The sequence below is a fragment of the Rhineura floridana genome, chromosome 3 (genome assembly GCF_030035675.1).
Source record: "Rhineura floridana isolate rRhiFlo1 chromosome 3, rRhiFlo1.hap2, whole genome shotgun sequence".
NCBI lineage: Eukaryota > Metazoa > Chordata > Lepidosauria > Squamata > Rhineuridae > Rhineura > Rhineura floridana.
Window position 1 is genome coordinate 181,607,078 of NC_084482.1, and position 22,278 is coordinate 181,629,355.

Consider the following 22,278-nt stretch of genomic DNA (forward strand, 5'->3'; position numbering starts at 1 on the left):
CCATAAAAAGCAAAAAGATACCAGTGGGAGAATAGAAAAATTAGATTGCACTGAGCAGCTCAGGCAGTGGCACAAGGAAACGGGAGCATAAGTTGTGATTTTTTTAGATACATGCTGTATACCTCATACACAGTTTAGAAAGTCCTCATTGAAGCATTACATGTAAAAGGAGGCAGCCAGAGAATGTTGAATGACACAATCAAACCCTCCCAACCTTCTGTTCGCAAATAAAGACCTGAACAATAGTTGCCACCTAACCATAGTCCCTTTGGAGGTAATTAAACTTGAGCATATCTTGCGGCCTAAGCTTTGCTTTTTGACAGTTTGCATGTGTTGCTAAAGGAGGATGCGATTGCAGAGAAGCTGAATGAATTCTTTACATCTCTCTTTATAGGAGAAGATATAGGGCAGATCCTGGTGCCTGTACTAAGTTTCAGAAGGAGGGAGTCTGAGGAACTGGGGCAAAATTAGTGACAAGAGATAAAGTGCTAGGCCTTGAAGACAAAATGAAAACTAACAAATTGTCAGGTCTGGATAGCATGTGCCCAAGAGTTCTAAAAATTCAAATGTGAAAAGATAAGCCACCATACCTGAGGTCTGGTACATGGCCGATGTAACACCAATCTTTAAAAAGGATCCCAGGAGGATCCTGCAAATTCCAGGCCAGTTAGCTTAATGTCTGTTCTGGGAAAACTGGTGGAAAGTATTGTTAAATATAAAATAACCAAGCATATGGTTCGGTATTGGGACCTGTACTTTTCAACTTGTTCATTAATGACCTAGAATTAGGAGTGAGCAGTGAAGTGGCCAAGTTTGCTGATGACACTAAATTGTTCAGGGTTGTTAAAACAAAAAGGGATTGTGAAGAGCTCCAAAAAGACCTCTCCAAACTGAGTGAATGGGCAGAAAAATGGCAAATGCAATTCAATATAAACAAGTGTAAAATTATGCATATTGGAGCAAAAAATCTTAATTTCACATATACGCTCATGGGGTCTGAACTGGCGGTGACCGACCAGGAGAGAGACCTCGGGGTTGTAGTGGACAGCACGATGAAAATGTCGACCCAGTGTGCGGCAGCTGTGAAAAAGGCAAATTCCATGCTAGCAATAATTAGGAAAGGTATTGAAAATAAAACAGCCGGTATCATAATGCCATTGTATAAATCTATGGTGCGGCCGCATTTGGAATACTGTGTACAGTTCTGGTCGCCTCATCTGAAAAAGGATATTATAGAGTTGGAAAAGGTTCAGAAGAGGGCAACCAGAATGATCAAGGGGATGGAGCGACTCCCTTACGAGGAAAGGTTGCAGCATTTGGGGCTTTTTAGTTTAGAGAAAAGGCGGGTCAGAGGAGACATGATAGAAGTGTATAAAATTATGCATGGCATTGAGAAAGTGGATAGAGAAAAGTTCTTCTCCCTCTCTCATAATACTAGAACTCATGGACATTCAAAGAAGCTGAATGTTGGAAGATTCAGGACAGACAAAAGAAAGTACTTCTTTACTCAGCGCATAGTTAAACTATGGAATTTGCTCCCACAAGATGCAGTAATGGCCACCAGCTTGGATGGCTTTAAAAGAAGATTAGACAAATTCATGGAGGACAGGTCTATCAATGGCTACTTGCCGTGATGGCTGTGCTCTGCCACCCTAGTCAGAGGCAGCATGCTTCTGAAAACCAGTTGCCGGAAGCCTCAGGAGGGGAGAGTGTTCTTGCACTCGGGTCCTGCTTGCGGGCTTCCCCCAGGCACCTGGTTGGCCACTGTGAGAACAGGATGCTGGACTAGATGGGCCACTGGCCTGATCCAGCAGGCTCTTCTTATGTTCTTAACAAACCTTGCTAAAGCAGAACCAGCATGGCTTCTGCAAGGTTAAGTCCTGTCTCACTAACTTTAATTTAGAGCTTTTTGAGTGTCAACAAGCATACAGACAGGTGATTCAGTTGACACTTTCTAAAAGGTTTAGACAAACTTATCTCACCAAAGAGTCCTGATTTAGCTTAGCAGTCAAGGAACAAGAGGAGAGGTCCTTTTCTGGATCAGACACTGGCAACAAAACAAAGCAGAGTAGGAGAAAGTGTGCAGTTCTCCCAGTAGAGGGCTGTAGAAAGTGGAGTCCCCCAAGGTTCAGTATTGGGAACTGCTTTTGCACTTGTTCATCCATGATCTAGAATTAGAGGTGAGCAGTGCTGTAGCCAAGCATGCAGACAGTGTAGTTGAAACAAAAATGAATTGTGAAGAACAGTATAAGCAGCACAATGGCAAATGCTATTCAGTGTAAACAAATGTAAAGTGATAAAACATTGGGGCAAAAAAATTGCATCTCACATATATGCTCATGGGATCTTAACTGACAATGTCTTGCCAGGAATGAGAGCTTGGGAATCATCGTGGATAGCGGCTGTGAAAAAATTCCATGCTAGGGATCTTGAGAAAAGGAATTGAAAATAAAACAGCCCATTCATAATGCTGTTGTACAACATCCTTTTTGAGGCGAGGCAACTGAACAGAGTTCCAAGTGCGAATGCACCATAGGTTTTTATAACTGGAAAAGGGAAACCTAACGAGCAAGGGGATGAAGCAACTCCCCTATAAGGAAAGGTTGAAACATTTGGGGTTTTTAATCGAGAGAAAAAGGGAATAATAAACATAATAGAGGTGTATAATATTATGCATGATGTGGAGAGTGGATAGAGGTTTTTCTGCCCTCAGCACTAGAACTCAAGGATATTTAGTGAAGCTAGATTAATACTTGCACTTGAATATTAAGGTCAAGACTGGTTCTAAAGAAAAAAATCAACCCTGTAATAATTCAAAATGCCTGTACGCTTCATTGTCTGCTTAGAATGAAGAATGTTTCTAATTAAGAATGCTGTCACTACATTTGTATAAAATGTCTTATATTGTCCATATTATGAGTTATGCACATAGCATCTCAAAAAATAGCCAGCATACTCCTATGACATTTGTACAGGCAACCATGTAAAGAAATGTTTCCTTAACTGGACATTTATGAATGAAAAAACAGCAACTCTCCATGCAACATTTGAAGATCCAGAACTAGCATAGTAAGAAATAGGAGCCATAGATTTCAGAAAGCTTTAGCAGTTTGCCATTAGTTTGTCAACCCATAGCTTCTCTCACATCCTCGGGCACAAAAGACATGCTGGGGGAAGAAGGGATACCTTTAACTTCATGAGAAATTGGAAGCTGATCAGAATTATCTGACCGTTTTCATGTGTCTGTATAGCATGGAACAGAAATGAATAGAACTACTTTCACTTTGTGATGGGCTGTGGAGGCAAGGCAGAATCAGCGACAGATTCTCACCAACTGAGCCCAGGGGGAGGGCAGTGGCATTCACTCACCTCGTACCATGTCCCTTTATATCACAAGTTTGCTTGCACCACTGTTTTAGCACTGATTCCTGTAAGAATGGAAATTGGATGCTCTCAGAAAGTCACGAGAGAGTGGCAATAGATACTAACTGCCAGTGTGGGCACAATCACAGTTCATATCATTGTTGATTCTTTTTTGCTGTTCTGCCTATGTTTACCTCAACAGCAGTAGCAAGGAAGCACTGTACCTGCTTTGGATGGCATCTACTTTAGACAGGCTGGGTTCTTTGCAGACAGCAACTAATGTGATCTATCTTTTCCTGGAGTTCAGACTAATGTTTGCTGGTCTTCATAACGAAGCAGAAACATTGTGCATCTCACAAAGACATCCTAATCATTTTATTGCCTTATTTCAGTAACATCTTGTTTATACAATTTGATTTCCTGGACAAGAAGCAAAAGCACAACTTTTTTCTTATAAATAGTATAAATTATTTTATTTACAGAAACTTGTTACAAAACAAATAGACTATATATTTATTTTTCTTTTAAATATCCAAAGTAATTTTTCTACCCATGACATTTGTTCATGTACTATACAGCAGCCAACACAAAAAGTTCAGCTCTGAGCAGATGCTCTTGAATATGTATACAAATTATCAAACTATTCACACATTTTACACAGGAGATTGCTTTTTTCCCCTCTCTCTATGGAGCTGGGCTCAACTCCAAAAGCAAGAAGCTTCCACGGCCTACATTCTTATTGACATTATGTAGTGCTCATTTAAAAATAATAATCACCTTCCATAAAAAGTAGGATATTTTGCACAAAGCATTTAAAATAAATTATTTTCCACTGTTGGAAAGCAGAAAAACAATCTTTTCAACCCCAATCCCCTTCACCGTACAATCCCCTCTTCCCAAAAAGACAGAAACAAAAATCCTTGGCAACAACTCTTGCCGGAAGACAACTTACCGGAAGATGTGTTGAAATTGCACTACAAGCAGAAGCTCACTGTAAACCTCTCTCATGCTATCCTCACTGGAATGAAGAGGGAGTTGTGCAGTTGCTAACTTCCATTCATTTCAGTAAGGTTTGTGTATAGGATAGGCTGGTAGTGACTTGTGTCTGTAGTTTGCAAAACTGCTTTGAGAGGTACCTTACTTTTTCAATAATACGAAACAATGTTGACATTCTGTATTTTTTTTTAAGTTCTAGCTGATAGCAACAGGAGAAATTACTCAAACTTACTTGAAAAGTATCTCCAGAATCCTTGGCATTATTTATGAACTGGGGACTTGCTTCAGTCTGATCTTATGCGTTGCTTTGTGGTTTTTTCCCCTCCCCTGCATTCTCTCTCCCTCATCAATGGAAAGTCATATGTAGGTGGGAAAAGCAAGCTCCAATTTATCTTTTTTTAACAGAACATTCAAGTCTTTAAAGGAGAAGCTGTCTAAAAAACAGTCCAAGCTTAAAATCTAGATATATAAATCAGGCACTTTCAGTTTTTCCATTAGTTTTAAACCACATAAAGACGCACACATGTGGGTGTACACATGTGCACACAGACACAAAAATGCTAAAAAGAACAAAAGATGAAGCAGTGTGTCACAACTAAATGTAGTCTTCTGGGACTCAGGCAACTGTGAGAAATGTTGTGTATACCAGAGCAGGCCAACAATATGCAACTAAATGCCACACTGCCTCCCTGCTCAGAAGAGTGGCACATGTGGGCATAGGACTGCAATGGCAAAGCCTTCGCTTGTATCCAGCAGTTAATTCCCAAGACACTAAAAAAGGGACACAACTCTCCCGCCTCCCCTCTCCCCAATTAGAAGCATCCCTTAAAATCTGTAAAGTAGGCATGTTAACTATTGGATTGGCAGTGAACCACTTCAAATTATAAAAAAAAGTATTTGCTTTTTTTTCTTTTTAATTAATAAATACTAGATGATTTTCAATTGTACCAAAACTGGATATAAGCAAAAAAGACCTGTGCAAAAATACATATTTAAATATGTACAATCAATTAACAAAATATGTCTTCTGAAATAGGGATACATCAATATTTATAATAGAACAAGAAATTCCAAAATAAACATACAAAAGTATGGGTTTCATTATTTTCGTATAATTCTTTGTTCATCATTGCAACATTTTTTATTTTTTTAGGTTAAGAAAACTGCAGGAGTCATAATGAGAAGCTGGAAAGACTATAAAAATTGTATCTCTTAAATTAATACCAAAATCTTTCTAAGAAACAACCCAGCCACTGCAAATTTTGCAAGATAAATTAAATCTGAAATTTCCTTAATTATTTACAATAAGAATGTTGTCAGACAATAAAAGCTTCAAAAACAATAATTCCATTTATTACTAAGCCCCAAGAATGGAATATTGTTTGTATATTTAAGCAAGTCTAACCTTTGAGGGCAGGCATAAATTAAGACGTCCTCTAGTTTTAATCATGGCAAGTTGTAAAATTATAAGCCATAACAGACATATACAGGCGACAATTCCACCCTGGAATGCCTCTTACATAAGTCCCACTGAATACATTAAGTGGACTTTGTGCAAGAGCATGGCTGTGTTGTGTGAAGCTCCCATTAATTTCAACGTAGCTTCCAGTGGAGGCATTCCCAGTGGGAATTGGGCCCAGAGCTGCAACTCATATAAATTAAACACAGTGGTCAACTGCTGAACTTTTCACAGAGATCTGCATTTCTATTAAGGAGCCTAAGACTTGCTTTGATGCTTTTGGAGCAACATAATCTTTACAAAACAGAGACATTTTTGAATACTTAAAGCCACTAAGGTTTAACTTATGAAAAATTTGTCAGCCTTCGAAGGTAAATCTATCAAAACCAAATTGCACTTGTGATTGAAAATATCCAACACATGGGATGGAGCCAGTGTCGATTTTCTCTCTGCAGAGCAGATACATTACTTTGGTTGTCTCCACCCACTCCCCAAATAAGCCAATTAAGAGGTTTTAATATTTTATAGCATCCTCCATAAACTGAAGGGCTGTCCAAAACTTCTTCTCCCCCCAGTATGCATTCATTTTTAATATTTGCATAATCATCACCATCCAAGTATTATTCCTTTACTTAAAAAACAAACACATTATCTTTCTAAATTCAAGGCTTTAGTGTTGTCTGCATAGAGTCTTGTCGCTTCACTGTGTTTGAATAATCGTAGCAAATTTAATGTTGATTTGAAAACCTCAACAGGTTAAAAAAAACACATCCAAGCAGCTGCTGCTTGTGGTGGTTTTAGGATCCCTGAGGTGCAATGCACCACCATAGTAGGGAGAGAGGCTGGGCTGTAACTAGATAGGCTCAGATTGTCTAATCTCAGCAAGATCCTATAAGGTGCCCCTTTAAGGCAGACATCTACAGGCACACATTCCATTGAGAGCTTCTCCTGCACAAGCCCTGTCGAGGGTAGATTCAGACAATTCATTTTCTTCCTCCATGGGTGTTAACTTTTTGGCCACGTGTATCAAGTGACAGGAATGAAATAGAACTAGGTGATCCGATGGGGTCCCAAGGCACAACAGGTTCTGTAGCTAGTTGGCACCCTCAGACAATCTAGCCTCACTTCATTGTTCAAAAGCAAATTCTCATTGGGGAGGCTGTCTGAATCCACAATCCAAAACACACTTCATTAAAATGGATAGAAATTGACTTTTGATGGACTCGCTGAAGGAAAGCTCCACCTGGATTATGTCCTATGGTTTGGGGTTTATACTTTCCCTTTCACATGATAAAATGTGTAGAAATTCCAGGTTGTGGTTCAGAATTCACTAGTGTCACAAACATCCAGATCAAATGATATTAAAGCCCTTCTGAGGATTTTACTTATTAAAAAAAATATTTTTACTTAGGGGCAAGGAATGACCACTTTGCACTGGATGGCATGTTTAAAATGCTCCCCCTTTGCTCACAAGTTGGCAATACAAGGGGTGCATTTAACACTGAGCTCAGAATTTGAACTGGCACTTAATGCAGTCATAAAAAAATCTGAATGTGGACTTTAGAAAACAGGATACTAATTTAGTTGTGAACAAGGCATCAACTTACTGGAAAACCTTTCAAGAAAATTGAGAATTCAGTGTTTGAAAGGTTTGAGATTCAGTTTTATATGGGCTATTTTGTGTTTTGTTTTTTAAAAGGTTGGATGGTACAACCAACTTAGATTGGCATTTTGTTTCCCCCACCCACCTCCCCAAAACAAAAAAGGCTTATGGCATACAGTATAGGTCAAGAAATATATTCTTTGGGAATAGTTTTAGAGGTCATTCACCATTTTGGATTTGAGGATTTTGCATCTGGGATGGGGGGTATTTATTTATTCTAAAAAATCAAAGCATTTTATTCAAGCAGGCACAGCCCTCCTCCAAATAATGCCAGTATGCAACCTCGTTTCATTTCACTAGGGCTCGTACAAGCCCCCCTCACATGCTCCACTGGAATGAACGAACAACATTGAGCAGCTGTGCTTGGTAGATGGTGCTCATAAGATTGTTCTGTACCATAGGATTTCACTATTTAAATATGCTTTTTAGTTTTTAGTGATGGCCATGAACATTTTTGTGTTTGTTTTTTAGAACTCCTGACAGCTTCTTATCCCAAATTACTTGCAAAAGGCTGGGCAAAACGTAGACTGTTTTGTTTCTAAATTGTGCTATTTTTGCATTCCAGTCAAGGAACACTGCTATAAAACACTAAAGCCATATTCCCTTCTTGAGGGCTTCTTCTTTTTTTTATTGTGCCTAACACATTGTGCCCCCTTCCTGAGGGGTTTTCACTGGACAGAGCCAAAAAACATTTAGTTATGCCTATGACACCATCAGAAGAAAAATAAACAAGTCCACAGTAATGTTCTTTCCCGAACATTGCTTTGCCCAACCAATCTAGAACCAATAGTGGCAAGTTGATGTTTTCCTGTAAGTAAAATCTCACAGGGTTTTGTAGCAAGCAGTCCAACCACTGGTAACACTGATAGGAACAATCCTGTGGCTGAACGGCAATCCAGTGTCCATTTCCAAGTTTCACTGCTACAGACATGGCTTCAGGGAAAAGCTTGATTGTGTGACAGTCCAGTAGATTTCCACACCTGAGGACCGTGGGAAGCTGGGAGAACTCAAAAGGCATCTTGGAGTCCAGGATTTCCAGATGGAGATTTCTTTTTCACGCTTGTAGTGAAAATAATCCAGTTCTTTTCTTACCATGGCATTGTCTGTGTCAACTGTTAGGGACGAGCCTTAGGCTTTCACACAAAAAAAGGAAAAATGGATAAATATATACAAAGTAGTTCAAGTGATAAAGCTATGCCCAATTATATCATCTGCAATACCAAAAACATGCCTTGGCAAAATCCAGTGGCACAGTTTAACAACCAGATATCTAGCTTCTCTGGGAAAGGAAGCTATGTGCATTTTATCAGATTTGTTAGTAATATTTCTGTATAGGGTTCTTTGTCGCAACAGCCAAAAAGAACCTACCTGACTCCTTTCCTGTGAGCCAAAGGAGGATACTTTTTTACTTTTTCTTACATAGTACAAGGACCACTTTCAACCACCACTCATGAAGGTTGAAAATTATGGAATGGCACTGGCTTCTAGATGTTTAATAAGGCTACTGATTAAAGAAAAACTTTTGTGTTGTTTTACTGACCAATCCCATCCCCTGACCCAGAGGTTATCCTCCACTTAGTTCATTGTGGTACACTCTTGTCAAATCCAGTCAGCATCGTGTTCACAGGCATCTGCTCCTGCTTGCTGAGATGATATAATTTATTTGGGAATTATTCAACTATAATACTGAAGCTGCTTTTCTTGGCTTGTGCAGCAGTTTTGAAAAAAATAGTTAGATGATCCCCTAATGGCATTAAAACTACAAGTTGGCAATCTGGAGAAAGGCAAATAGACTTGTGTCTCACTGAAATCCATGGGATGCTTGTATAAAGTTATACTCTTGAGTTGAATTCAATAACATACCTAACCTCCTCCAACATGCTCGCAGTTCAAAGCCCCATGGGGTAAAGAAAAGATCCACAAGCCCACAAGAATCTTTGCCTTTCCATAAATGAAAAGAGGAAAACCCTTCAGGATATACAGGTGAGCCCTGTATTGTGCCATTTTCTCCCACAAGGAGTCTATGGCCATGTCTTAACAATTCAAGTCCCAAAAGATGAAAGGGAATAATGCTTCTAAAAAGTAGCAGCATTCATTGGCAAAGTTGATAAAAAAAATTTAAAAAAATAAAAATGAAACAATAAACCAAATCAAAACATACAACCAAGATATCCAGCACCATGTTTTCTTGCTAGAAAAAGTGCACCTCCAATACACATTACAAACACTGTCCCGAATGGGCATTTGTCACAGTAATTCATCTGGAGATAAATTTGGCCCAAGTAAGATTTCATACCTGATGAAGGATAGAATTGTTCATCAGTCCTTGCGTCCCTGGGATGGCACCAGTGTGTTTCGTATGAATGTTGTTAACTGGTGGCAATTTGGCAACCTTGTTTGTTTTGCTGCTGCTGTTTATGCTGGTTGAACCAGGCGAACACTTTCTTTTCTTTCCTATGAATTTATCTAAGGGAGGATGCGAATGTGAAAATCCGCTGTGCGAGTTTACAGTTAGTTCGCTGGACTGGTGAATAAACGGCCCTAATGAGAGAGTGGAATCACCACTGTTCACCATCACACTCATTCTTTTTATAGATTCTGCAGGGCTCCCAGTTGGAGGGCCCCTCCCTGATTGGTCATGTTTGAGGCTAACAAAGTTAGCTTTGCTAGTCATACAATTGAGGCTGTGGGATGAAGACATCCCAGGTGAGTGATAAGAAGCCCCAGAGTTTCCAGAGTTAACCACACAGTTTTTCCTAAAGGACTCTGTGGAATGAGAAGAAGGTGCTGGCAGCGCAGAACTATTTTTACGCTTCTTTCCTGAGCTGCCACTACTGCTGTTGCTACTGGTACTGTTACAGTTGGTGCTGCTAGCAGAAGATTCCTTGGGCTTAAAAGACTTGCTGGATTTTAATTTCTGAGGTTTGCTGGACAGAGGTGAAGGTACTGAGGAAAGCACTGGAGGTGTTGAAGGGGATGTAGACACTTGTCTTGATTGCATACTGCAGGCAGGTTCTGCTGCACCAAAACTAGCAGGGTTGGCATTTAGCGTAGTCCCGTGGGATGGTACCGATTTACCACTAAGAGATAAACAGGAAGGAGACACGAGTACTGGTGAGGGCATAGCTGTGGTGGGTAGGAGAAAACCTGTTGTGCTGGCGCTGTATTGTGACACAGGTGTCGAGTTTGTCCGGTGTGGCGCACGCACCAATGTAGTGTTGCTCGTTGCTGGAGGAATTTTCCTAGAGAGCAGAAATAGCAGGTAATATTATTCACTTTCCCAATTTAATAACACATTTGTTATCTTAACTGAAAGAAGGCTGAAAAGGTCACATAAACAAAGCCCCTTCTGTAAGCAGCCCCTGTGCATGTAGGTATCATAATCAGACAGGGCCACTTGAGGAATTCCAGTGATTGCCTTCCTAAGATTTGCCAGCATTCTTGCTAACAACTTATGTGCTAAATTTTGAGGAAAGCAAGGAGGGTTCAAATCCCTCCTCCTCTCAAACCCAGCACTTTTCCAGCTGTTTTGTGTCATAGAGAAGTCTCATACAACATTTTGAAGTCAAAAAGAAAGAAGAAACAACTCCAGGCCTTTGAGCAAAGAGATGCATGGCAGTTATGATCATGCTTGGGCATGCCTCAGATTCATCCTCTGAAAAAGAACTAGTCCAAATTACATGGCTGTTCGCACAAAAGCCTACACCAGTCCATCTCAATCAGCCAGTAAAAGTTTGGATGACTGATCTTAGTCAAGGTGGGCGTGACAGGCCTGCTTCTCTGAGATTTTTCACCCTCAGTTTGTGGTCAATTTTCAACAGCAGACTACTGAAGCCTATAATGGTATCTTTGGAAGGATTTGCTTGGTGACCCACAAAAGACGTGACTTCTGGATCTAGAGTAATTTCAACAAATTAACAGACCAGACACGTTTCTTTCCATTAATTGCGAAATGGGTAATACAATGATGTTTAATGTTAACACTCCTTAACTGCAAAAGAAAACATATTGGGTGCTATTTAACTAAAAAGTTGTGCTAGTTCAAGGAGATTTTGCCCCTTTCCTCTCTCATATGTGTGCCCCTCCCCATCTCAAATTGGCTCTGGAGGGTTGGGGAAAAACCCAGAACAGATTTAGGGCCTGTGCAAGGATGGAGAGGAGGAGATCATTCCATTGTACACAATCCTTGAACTGACAGAATGATCTGCTTAGCGCTATGTTGACTATAATCCAACATTTTCCTTTGTCACGGTGTGTGTGCAAACCCCGCTACTTCATAATGTTATATATCACAGTGTATTCAGTTTCTACTCACTTCCACATCTGTGAGTTAAGATGCTTGTCCACCATGACATTAAGTGCACATCGGATATGGTTCCACCGCTTATCAAACACGTAGTAACCTCTTCCAATTTGTCGACTACCAATTGTGCAAAACTAGGGGAAAATATTTACGTTAGTATTTTCAGTGAAGAAACTTAGCAAATATAAATAGAAGAAAAATATAACAGTTGCAATAAAACAACGCACAGAAAAGAATCAAAACATTCATGCCTGTCTGTGACTATCTCACAGTTCTGAAATTCAATTTGAGGAATCCAACAGCCTTTCGGCTCCTGTCATCATACTGTAGGGTTACCACAACAGCTTTTTGTGTCTCAGAAAAATGTAACGTCTACTACAGCAACCGCAACCAATTCAGTGACCCAGTACTCAGCAGCATTTTGTATTCAGACCCACAGCTACATTTGAATGCACCTTTCCCTACAGAACATAAAAATTTGCTGCCAATTCACATATTTAAAACACACAGCAAGTGTAAGACAAGTAAAACACACAAAAAGTGTTGGGAAACATACAGCAGCTGGTTGAGGATGACGATCTGAATAAAAACAATCCAGTTTTTCAACAGGCTCTTCTTTTTCATCACATTCTCCCTCATCACTGGATAACCGAGATGCTGGCTCAGTTGCAGGCAAAGGAGCATGTGGAGATTCATGGACTGATGGAGACTCATTCGGGGCATTCCCACTTTGCTGGGCTGGGCAGCCTGGAGGCCTTCATAAAAGAGTAATCATTGAATAAATTAAATACCCATAGTCTGTGAGCTTCATTCAGGTGGTCCGTGATACGCCCGCATTAAATATTCATGTTAGTTTTTAATCATATTTTATTGCTTCTTTTATTTCTTATATTGTATTTTATGGTATTACCATTTGAATTTTATGGAATGCAAATTGTAATGCCATAAGATACAAGATAAGAATGAAAGAAGCAATAAAAATACAATAAAAAATCAGTACCTAGAACAGTGCACTACAATTGCTACAACAGGAAGAAAAATCATTTAGGAGTCTGCTAAGACCAGCAGCAATTTTCAAGAGGTCCATGGTGAAAAGGTTTAGGAACCATTGGCTTATACCATATATGTGCAAAATGAAACCTGTAGGAAATGGCACAATGCATTCACAGACCAATTTAACAGGATAAATAGGCAATAAGCATTTGCCTAGAGGTTTATGACAAGGAGCTTACCCGGAGCTATATGTTAGCTATATGCTAGGCAGAGCAGAGAATAGCAAGAGATCTGTACACTCTTACTCCTTTCTAACTTTTCTGGTAGTCAAATGTATCAGTCTGATGAATTGAGAGCCAGCCAGTGTTGGTGTAATTCAGCGTTCCCTAACTTGGTACCCTCTGATGTCATGGACTACAGTTCCCATCAGTCCCAACCAGCATGGCCAAACAGCCAGGGATGATGGGAGCTATAGCCAACAATATCTGGAGAGCCGCAGGTTGAGTGGGAAAGGCTGGTGAAGTGGTTTGAGTTCTGCACAAGGACTGAGGCCAAAGTTCACATCCTCACTCAACCATCCATGAAGCTCACTGGATGCCCTTGGACCAGTCTCATGCTCAGTCTGATATATATCTGCCAGGGTTGTTGTGAGGATAACATGGGAGGGGGAAAACGACATATATTGCCTTGAATTTCCTTTGGAGGAAAGACAAAATATAAATGTAAACAAACATCTCTTTCAAGCATCCAAGCTGTATTCCAACATCATGTTAAAAATACAGTTTTAACTTATATGCACATGCACAAAGAGCAATTGTTTTTTACAAAGAACAACCACCTTTGATGAACTGGACACCTACAGACTCCTGTTCTAGAAGGTTGGGGAACCCTCCAAAAGATCATGGAATTGACAGGGGCAGGAGCTGCAGAGGGAAATTGGTGAAAACCTTCTCTCTTTTACATTAATGCACACCTCTACTGGATCAAAAACAACACATTTCCCCAAGTGATGTTTCCGATACAGAAAATAAAGGGGATAGATCATAGCTGAAAGGAACTATGTGAACCATCCCTAAATTGGAAAAGCCTTAGGTTAATATAACCCCTTCTCTTTTGCTTTACAATAGTTCCTCAGACTAAACTTACCTTACATACATTGCCTGGGAAACCCCCCCCCCCCAATGCTTACATGTGTTGATTTGGTTAAAAAAAATCCTAAGGCAGACCAGCTGCAGAAATGTAAATATCTCTCATCTCTAGAGAGAGGCATATGATCATTCCTGGTTTCCAATTCAGAAGAAAGGAGGCTTTGGCTTTTTCAATTACTTGGCATTTACATCCTTCACCATGTGCTCTATTAATGTCTTCATGTTTCTCGACTGTAGAACAGGTCAATATGACTGCAGCCTTACCCTGAAAACATCTAGGTGGTCTGATTATTCACCTTCATTAACTTGTTACTGGGCTGGGTTTAATAAGCAGAACTAATTCACATCTACCCAGAGATCTTGAAAGTACAACATAAAAATATGTTACACTGTCACCAATATATGCATAGCAATTCTAATGTGAGACTATGGCACGTGCCAGGGCAAATAGCTAGGGTGAAAGGATCTTAAAATGGGAGAGCTGGTGCTACTTGAATGACACAAATGGAGATGGAGTAGACAAGCAAACATTTACCAGGCAGAATGCTAAATGTCACAATTCCTCAAGTTTCTTCCCTAAAAGGCTACCAGACTCACCCAGTTGATATTATTTACCTTGGAAGACTGGGGGTGTGAGGTTTGGGTTTATTAGGTACTAAAGGCTTTGATTCTATAGGAATAACTCCATGAGAATTTTGGTGCAGCTCCTGGGAAGTTCTTGAAGGAGAGGGATGTGGTTCCCTGAGAGGGGGCATCTGCTGATGATGATCCAAATGGCGGAGTAATTCTTTTTCCCTGGTTTTGCTTTTGTGCTCAGCTAGTAATAAATCAAATCGTTTCCTTCGACCCTGTACAGCTCTCCGTTGAGTTAGGGAATGTGTCTGCAAATTAAAAGATAAGAGATTACTACCTGAAGAAGTATGGTAGAAGTTATTTGTCGCACCCACGCACGCACCCCCCCCCACCTTGAATATAGGAAGGTTATGTTTAGCAATCTACTAATGGAGATTTATCCTGGTTGCTTTTACGAAAGCAGGGCACATATGGGGAAGGGAGTAGTGTGGTTAGTTATACAGCATTTTGGATTTGGAACAAAGGGGCTGGAGAGGAAGTAAGGGGGAGGAGACACAAACAGACAGACCAGGACCCTCCATAGTGCAAGTAAACCTGTAATTCCCAGTTAGTGACCGCCCTAGCTGACTTATGAGGGCATTAAAAACCCAGACATGTAGCTTCACATGGCATGTGCTGCTTACTAAGTCCTCTAGATCAAATTGGGCTTGGGCTGGATGCTAGCTCCAGAAGAACTGGTAGTGGTGGGGTGCCTTGGCCAGGGAGGAACCCCAGCCTAATTCTCAGAGCCCAAAATGGGCTGAAGGAGGAACACCAGGGATACAGAGAGGAAAACGAGACAGTATTTCGTAACTCCGTTATACCTATCCTATCTCCAGCTACATAAATACGCATACTGGCCTGCAGTAACACATGCAAAACTTTCACAACAGACCTGCAATTCCACACTCCATGTTTGTACCTGACATTAAGAAGATATTAAAAGTGGGCATTAAACTCATGAGACATTATTATTATGGAGCTTCTTATCTAATGATAAATCAAATTCAGTACATATGGTCCTAGCCGTATCTAGAACAAGACTGTTTAAAGAATTAGCATTTGATCATGTATCCAAATTCCTGTGGTGCTTGTGAAATTCCTAAATATAGAACTTGATCAAAAGAAATACTGTAATAAAAATAATAATATCAATGTAGACATGGAAATGCCATTTTGTTAAATTATGTTAGCTGGTGCTCCCTCTGCTGACAATACAGGAGTCGTGCACAGAAATTAAAAGGTTTAGTCTACAAACCATTCTTTTACATGGTATAGCTATAAATACATTACACTACATTTTTAGTACCCAGTTCAAACCCAGTCACAGATTCAAAGCTGCACATTATCTAAGATAATAAGGACCATGATGAAGGATGCAGTATTAGCCTAGTAAGGGAGCAGAGATGACTCTGTGAATGTAATTCAGACGATTTCTCAACTGAATTTTTATGCAGGTATTACTTAACATTTTTATCTTTTCATATGGATTATTTTATAAAACTGCAAACCCGGTATTTGAATTTTCTCATTAGAATTCCCTGTGTTTCCCATGTGAAAAGAAAATAATATGTAAATAGAATTATATAGTAAATAGAATTTTATTTTTTTTAAAAAAGTGGGAGACAGGAAAGTTTGTGGGGTAGGACTCCAGGCATTCGGATAAGGAACCCTACAGAAGTGATTGTATTGTCTGAATATACTTTAATGAAGACTTGAGTTAAACAAGATTTTTTTGCCACTACAGTCTAGACCAGCCTTTCCCAACTAGTGGGCCACCAGGTGTTGTTGGACCACAACTCCCATCAGCCTCAGCCAGCATTGCCAATGGTGAGAAAAGATAGGAATTGTGGTCCAACAACATCTGGTGGCCCGCTAGTTGGGAAACGCTGGTCTAGACCTAGCCGTCTTCCTAACCTTCTATAACACAAGTTTCTACATTGCTTTCAGGGGTTGTTTGAGTCACCTAAATTTACTTTGACTTCTCTGTCCTGTCATTCAGGAAACTTAGTTCATTAGGAAGGCATCCTACCTTGCATGTCAAAGACCTAGTACAGGGTTTCTTTGTTTCTATGTCAATGACGCCACAGTAGATATCAGGATCAAATTCTCTCTCTGTTAAATGCAAAAAATAAAAATCCGATTACAATATATGGTCTGTATAGAAACCGAATTTGATTACTTTAATGCACAACTAATCTCAGAATTGTTTTTGAGATACGATAGTGTGCAAATATATCACCACATTTGTATTTTTCTTTACACCTAGGCCCTTATTCTCTGTAGAACTCAAGAGACAGAAATCACATGGAAACTCTCAAAACAGCACATGTTGTAAAGAAAGATGTTTATACCTGCCAAAATTCAATGACTGTCTTCCAGATATGGTCTAGGCTATGGACCAAGTGACCTGTATATGAACAAAAAACCCCTACATATATAGAGTTAAGTGCTTTTCTACAGTTTTCAAAGGAGCCATTCCCATGCTCAGAGTCACCACACGGTTCATGGGGTGCCTCATTTGCTATCAAAACTTCCAAGTTGAAAACCACATAGTACGTAGAACTCAGCTCTCTTTCTGACGTGACTCCTTTCATGTTGATTAGTTTTTTGTTTAAAGGGGCTCTGTGTGGGGTTTTTTCTTGGTTGTAACATTCACCAACTCTTGGCTATGTACTTTCTGTAGTGACAATGCATTTGTTGTTACGATTTTAAAATTTAATAAAAATAAGTTTAAGGGGGAAAAAAAACTACATAGTAAGACCAAACTGCGTAGACTCCTTTGGTTCTTGGCCTATATCTATGGCTATTTCTTGCACCAGGAAAATGATTTCATACACTTAATTCACCTGAGTAGATTTAAAAATAAATAAATTATACTTCAAATGAATAACACTCTAAAGGAAATCGTAGAAGTCTTCACTATTAACCAGCACTAACATATTTAGCTTTGTGCATTTCAGCTCATGCCACAAAATTATGATTTAAGGCACATTTAATAATAATAATGGGTAAGATCCAAGGAAGGCTGGGTGAGGTACATATGTGTACATATTTGGCTGATTTTTCTGACTAGCAGGATCTCAAAGGGTGCTGCACCAGAAGGTTCAAGAGAGGGGCACCAGAAGAGGGGAGCCAGGTAATACCCGTGCATGAACAGAACGTCACACGTGGAATTTTGGATCCAACCAATATTTAGTATTTATATAGCATTTTTCTTCTTGTACAATACCTGTGTTTGGATGTCACACTAAACTATGGTTTAGCAAGATGTGAATGAGCCCTTCTCCCGGGTTTGTGTAGTTCCTTCTCCCTTCCAAACCCAGAACTCTGGTTAACATTAATTACTGGTTTGTTTTAACTAACCATTTCAGAAAACATTGTTTGAAGTTGGCTCGTTTGAAACTAATCATAGCTAATGTTACCCACAGTATACCCGTTAACTAAAACTGCAAGACAACACTTCTCAGCTCTTGCCAGCTCTTAAAAAAAAACTATTAGCACTTAATATAAAGAATTGTCTTCTAAAAATTACCTGATAATCTCTTGTGTAAAAATTTCCTATTATTTGTACTCTCATCTTGCTTCTTTTCCAAGTATGGAGGCACAGAGAGAAGACCTTTACCATTCAGTATCTGTCCAGGGGAAGGCAAGGGTGGCTTTGGTATTGAGGGATTAAGGCCAGTCTTTATTGAGGAGCTCACAGTAGTAGAACAGGTTGGACCAACAGCAGGTTTCGATAGTGCACCATCTATCTTTGGATGTATTTTTTCCACTTTGACAGATGGAGTCATGCTGCAAGGAGGAAATATTTTATTTATTGCTTTATTATAAAATATGTAGACCGCTTTTCACCACAGATGTTGTCCCAAAGCATTTTCCAACAGAAAGTAAAACAACTCAACATTTAAAAAACACATCTAGAACACAAATTAGCACCAGCACACAATCCTAGCTCCAGAGCAGATCAGCCAAGCCCTCAAAAAGATGGGTTTAAATTAAGCGTCAAAAGCTCATCAGGGATGTAGCCATCCATGCCTCTAAGGGGAAGGAGTTCTACAGCTGGGGCTACATTACTTAGAAGGCCCACAACCACACACAGAGAGCAACATTTGCCAATATAATAGCCTCCCCACCTGGTTGAACAGACAGCCCAGGCTGGCTGATATGGGGAAACACAATCCATCAGGTACCTAGATCCCAAATTACATTGGTGGCCAGTGTAGTTCCTACAAAAACAGATGCTATATGACATGGCACTGAGGTGCCAGCCAATACTCTGGAGGCAGCATTCTGTATTAGCTGCAGTATCCAGCTATCTTCAAGGGTAACCCCACGTAGAGCACATTAGAGTAAAGCGAAAACTGAGGTTACCAGAGCATTCAAAACTGTGGCCAAGCTGTTTCAGTCCAGGAATAGCTGCAGATGATGAGCAAACCGTGGCTGGCAATAGGGACTCCTAGCCAATCAAGCCACCTGGGATTCCACTTACAATTATGGATCTAAGACCACCCTAGACCGTGTACTTGCTCCTTCAGACAGACTGCTAGTTCATCCAGAATAGGTCAGATTCCCAATTCCCAAATATCAGAACCACTCCCAACAGCACCTCTGTCTTATTAAAATTCACCTTCAGTTTACTAGCCCTCATCCAGCCTGTTACTACCTCCAGGCAGCAGTTTAGCAGACATAGCTGCATCTGGTTCAGAAGGCATGGTGATAAAGAGCTGGGTCTCATCAGCATACTAATGACATACTGAGTACACTAAGACCCAAACCTTTGACAACATCCAGCAGCTTCATATTGATGTCAAGTACCATTGGAAACATAATAAAACCCGAATAAAGATTTTTACAACAGAATAAAGACCCTACAATACAACTGTACAATGCGTTTTTTAATGTTTAACCTTCACTTATGGTTTTTGAGGTATATTTTCTACCCTAATGAGATTTCCAATGTATGGTGGACTGACATCTTGACCCCTGATAACATTTGTGTCTGTAGTGTCAGAAGAGGTGTGCCTGACAATACCCAAACACTCAGAGCTAGAAAACACATATGCAGAGGTGGTAGAATGTTTCTGTACATTTGACTCCAGTGTCCCTGACAATTTTTCTATGAAAACACAATGGGTGCTAAATACACCCCAATGCATTTTGTGCCTTTTTGTTTCCAGAAGAAAAATGGCTGAAATCTGGGGATGTTGTACAGGTGACATTTTGTGGCAATATCCCAGAAAGAATACCCTATAGGCCTACTTATATGTAAATTGCACAATGAAAGCTGTGCCAGGGTAATGTTTGTGTCCCACTTAAAAAAACTAGAGTCAGTTAGACCCCACATACTATATATGCAAGTTTTTGTATTTATTATTGATCCCCATGAATTATGTGCCACTATTCTGTTTTCCTGGAAAAGCCAACATCTCAACCAAGGGCTCACACTAGTGCAGATCTAATACTTGGGTGAATCCTATGGGCTAGCCCCATTCTTCACCTTTTGTACCAGGTGAATTAGTCTCTTCCTTCTCTTTTCAGCATTAACCATAGTGAAGTACACCACACCATACTTAATGATAATCATTGTTATCTTTAACAATTATTTGTAAACCAACCACAGCCTGGTTTAATGTAACCATAGTTGCTATTAGTTCCAGTACATAAATAATACTATGCTAGTGATACTAGATGAGAAAAGGAATTGGGGGGAGGGGAAGAGATGCACTGCAACTGCTCTGGGTCGTAAGCCAAATGCTGGGAAGGAGCCCTAGGCCAAAATGAAATATGCCTTTCCAGATGAGATACACAAAATTTAAAGAGAGAATATTTATGCCAGCGCTAAATGTTAAGGCTTCTTTTGCAAGAGCATACTCACATTTTATCATGGGGACCTTTGCTATGTACCAGATGCATTGGCCTATTGTTTCCACTGATTGGCAGCTTTTCTTTGGGCGATTTCAATAACTTGGAACTGGATGATGATGATGCACTAGTACCTCCACCACTGGATGAGCGACTGCTCCCACCTCCGCTGCTACCTTTGCTTTTTGAAGACAGAGATGAAAAGAGGGAGAATACTGAAGAGGAAGGAGGGGTTAAAGGTGGCTTGCTGGAGGAGCTGTGTCTTCTTTCTGGAAGGGAAAAAGAGGAGTATGTTTTAGTCACCACTGAGAACATAGTATTAAACTAAGTTGAAACTGAACCTTTTTTGCTTCATTGCATGTGGGTATAAAAGCTTATTTTCCAGAAAGCCTCTTAACATGGATTGCCGTTACGTGCTTGCTTTCCAAATTGTACCTGCTGTTTTTATGTGCTGCTTTTGTTTTCCTGTTAATCTTGCTGTTTATTGGTGGTATTGTTTAAACTTTGTACACTACTGTGAAAATGTTACATAAATAGCAGTACACATTTTAAAATAAACAAAGATACTTGCTTGTGCCATCTTACCATTGTGATAAAACAAATCTCCAAGTGCTGCTATCTCTTTATTGTAGCTTGTCTTTTGCCTCCCATAAATCATCCCACTCTCTCCAAGCTAACAGTTGGCAATGGAACGAAGCAGAATTTATTTGTCTGAAAGTAGCGGGCACTAGGAAGTGGGAGGCAGGCCATTCTCAGGCTCAGCCCCTATGCTCCTACAAACCCCAATCGACAATACAGGTATAATATTGAATTGTCCTATTGTAATGATTACTGAGATAATGTGTGAAGCGCTCGGACTTCAAACAGAATACCTTCCTTCAATTAAAGAATTCAGGAAAGTTTAGAACATAGTAAAATACAGTAAAGTCTCAGTAAAAACACTGAAACAAAACAGTAGTTAATTAAAAAAAAATTAAAAACCCACATTAATCAGTAATTAAAAAGCTGAAAAAATAAAAAGGTGTTATCCCAATGCCTAAAAGATAACAATGTAGATGTCATGCCTCCCTGGGGAGTATTTCACAGCCAAGAAAAACCTCTCTTCAGTCACCACTCACTTCACCCCAGCTGGTGGAGGTACCAAAAGAGTGCCTCCTACACAGATCTTGGCACCCAAGCAAGCCATGTTGGAGATGACGTTCCTCCTCAGGAACCGGAGTCTCAAGCCATGTGTGGATTTAAAAGTCACCACCACCACCACTATGAATCGTGCTCAGAAATGGAAGACAGGACTACTTCAAATGTTAGGAAGTTTTTTAAAAAACTGGCTCCATTTAGGAGTTTAGCATAACCTCAAGAGACAATCCCTGCTCCTCAAAGCTGGGGATGAGACCAGGGCTGTGGAGTTGGAGTCGGAAGCAATTTTGAGTGGAGTCGGTAGAAATGTACCGACTCTGACTCCTTCATCAATGGCAAATGTATATTAACTAGTAATAACAAATTTACTGTAGTAAAATGGTAGCACAAGGCATTTCATCATCACAACTGCCATCAGCCCCAGGGATGTAACTTTCCAAGCTCTGGATTCACATGGTGGTGATGAAATGCCTTGTGCTACCATTTTACTACAGTAAATGTGTTAGTACTAGTTAATAGAATCATAGAGTTGGAAGGGTCCTTGTAGGCCGAGTCCAACCCCCTGCTCACAGCAGGAAATCCACAGCTAGAGCTGCCTATATGTTTCCGGGCCCGATTCAAGGTGCTGGTTTTAACTTATAAAGCCTAACACGGCCTGGGACCACAATACTTGATGGAACGTCTCTCCCGATATGAACCTACCCGTACACTGCGCTCAACGTCAAAGGCCCTCCTCCGG

The 22,278-nt window shown here is 40.0% G+C and overlaps 1 protein-coding gene across 3 annotated transcripts in view; it reads right to left on the reverse strand.

Annotated features, from left to right (window-relative positions):
- Positions 1–3,857: 3,857 nt before the first annotated feature.
- ATXN7 (ataxin 7) overlaps positions 3,858–22,278 on the reverse strand; it is a 156,285-nt gene continuing 137,864 nt past the window's right edge. For all 3 annotated transcript variants that reach the window (XM_061618729.1, XM_061618730.1, XM_061618731.1), the window contains 8 exons: positions 20,416–20,671; positions 18,073–18,332; positions 16,570–16,652; positions 14,541–14,806; positions 12,341–12,539; positions 11,797–11,918; positions 9,778–10,723; positions 3,858–8,614 (listed from right to left, as the gene is read on the reverse strand). In XM_061618729.1, the coding sequence (XP_061474713.1) occupies positions 8,597–8,614; positions 9,778–10,723; positions 11,797–11,918; positions 12,341–12,539; positions 14,541–14,806; positions 16,570–16,652; positions 18,073–18,332; positions 20,416–20,671 (2,150 nt within the window). In that variant the 3' untranslated portion in view covers positions 3,858–8,596. The remainder of the gene's footprint in view (positions 8,615–9,777; positions 10,724–11,796; positions 11,919–12,340; positions 12,540–14,540; positions 14,807–16,569; positions 16,653–18,072; positions 18,333–20,415; positions 20,672–22,278) is intronic.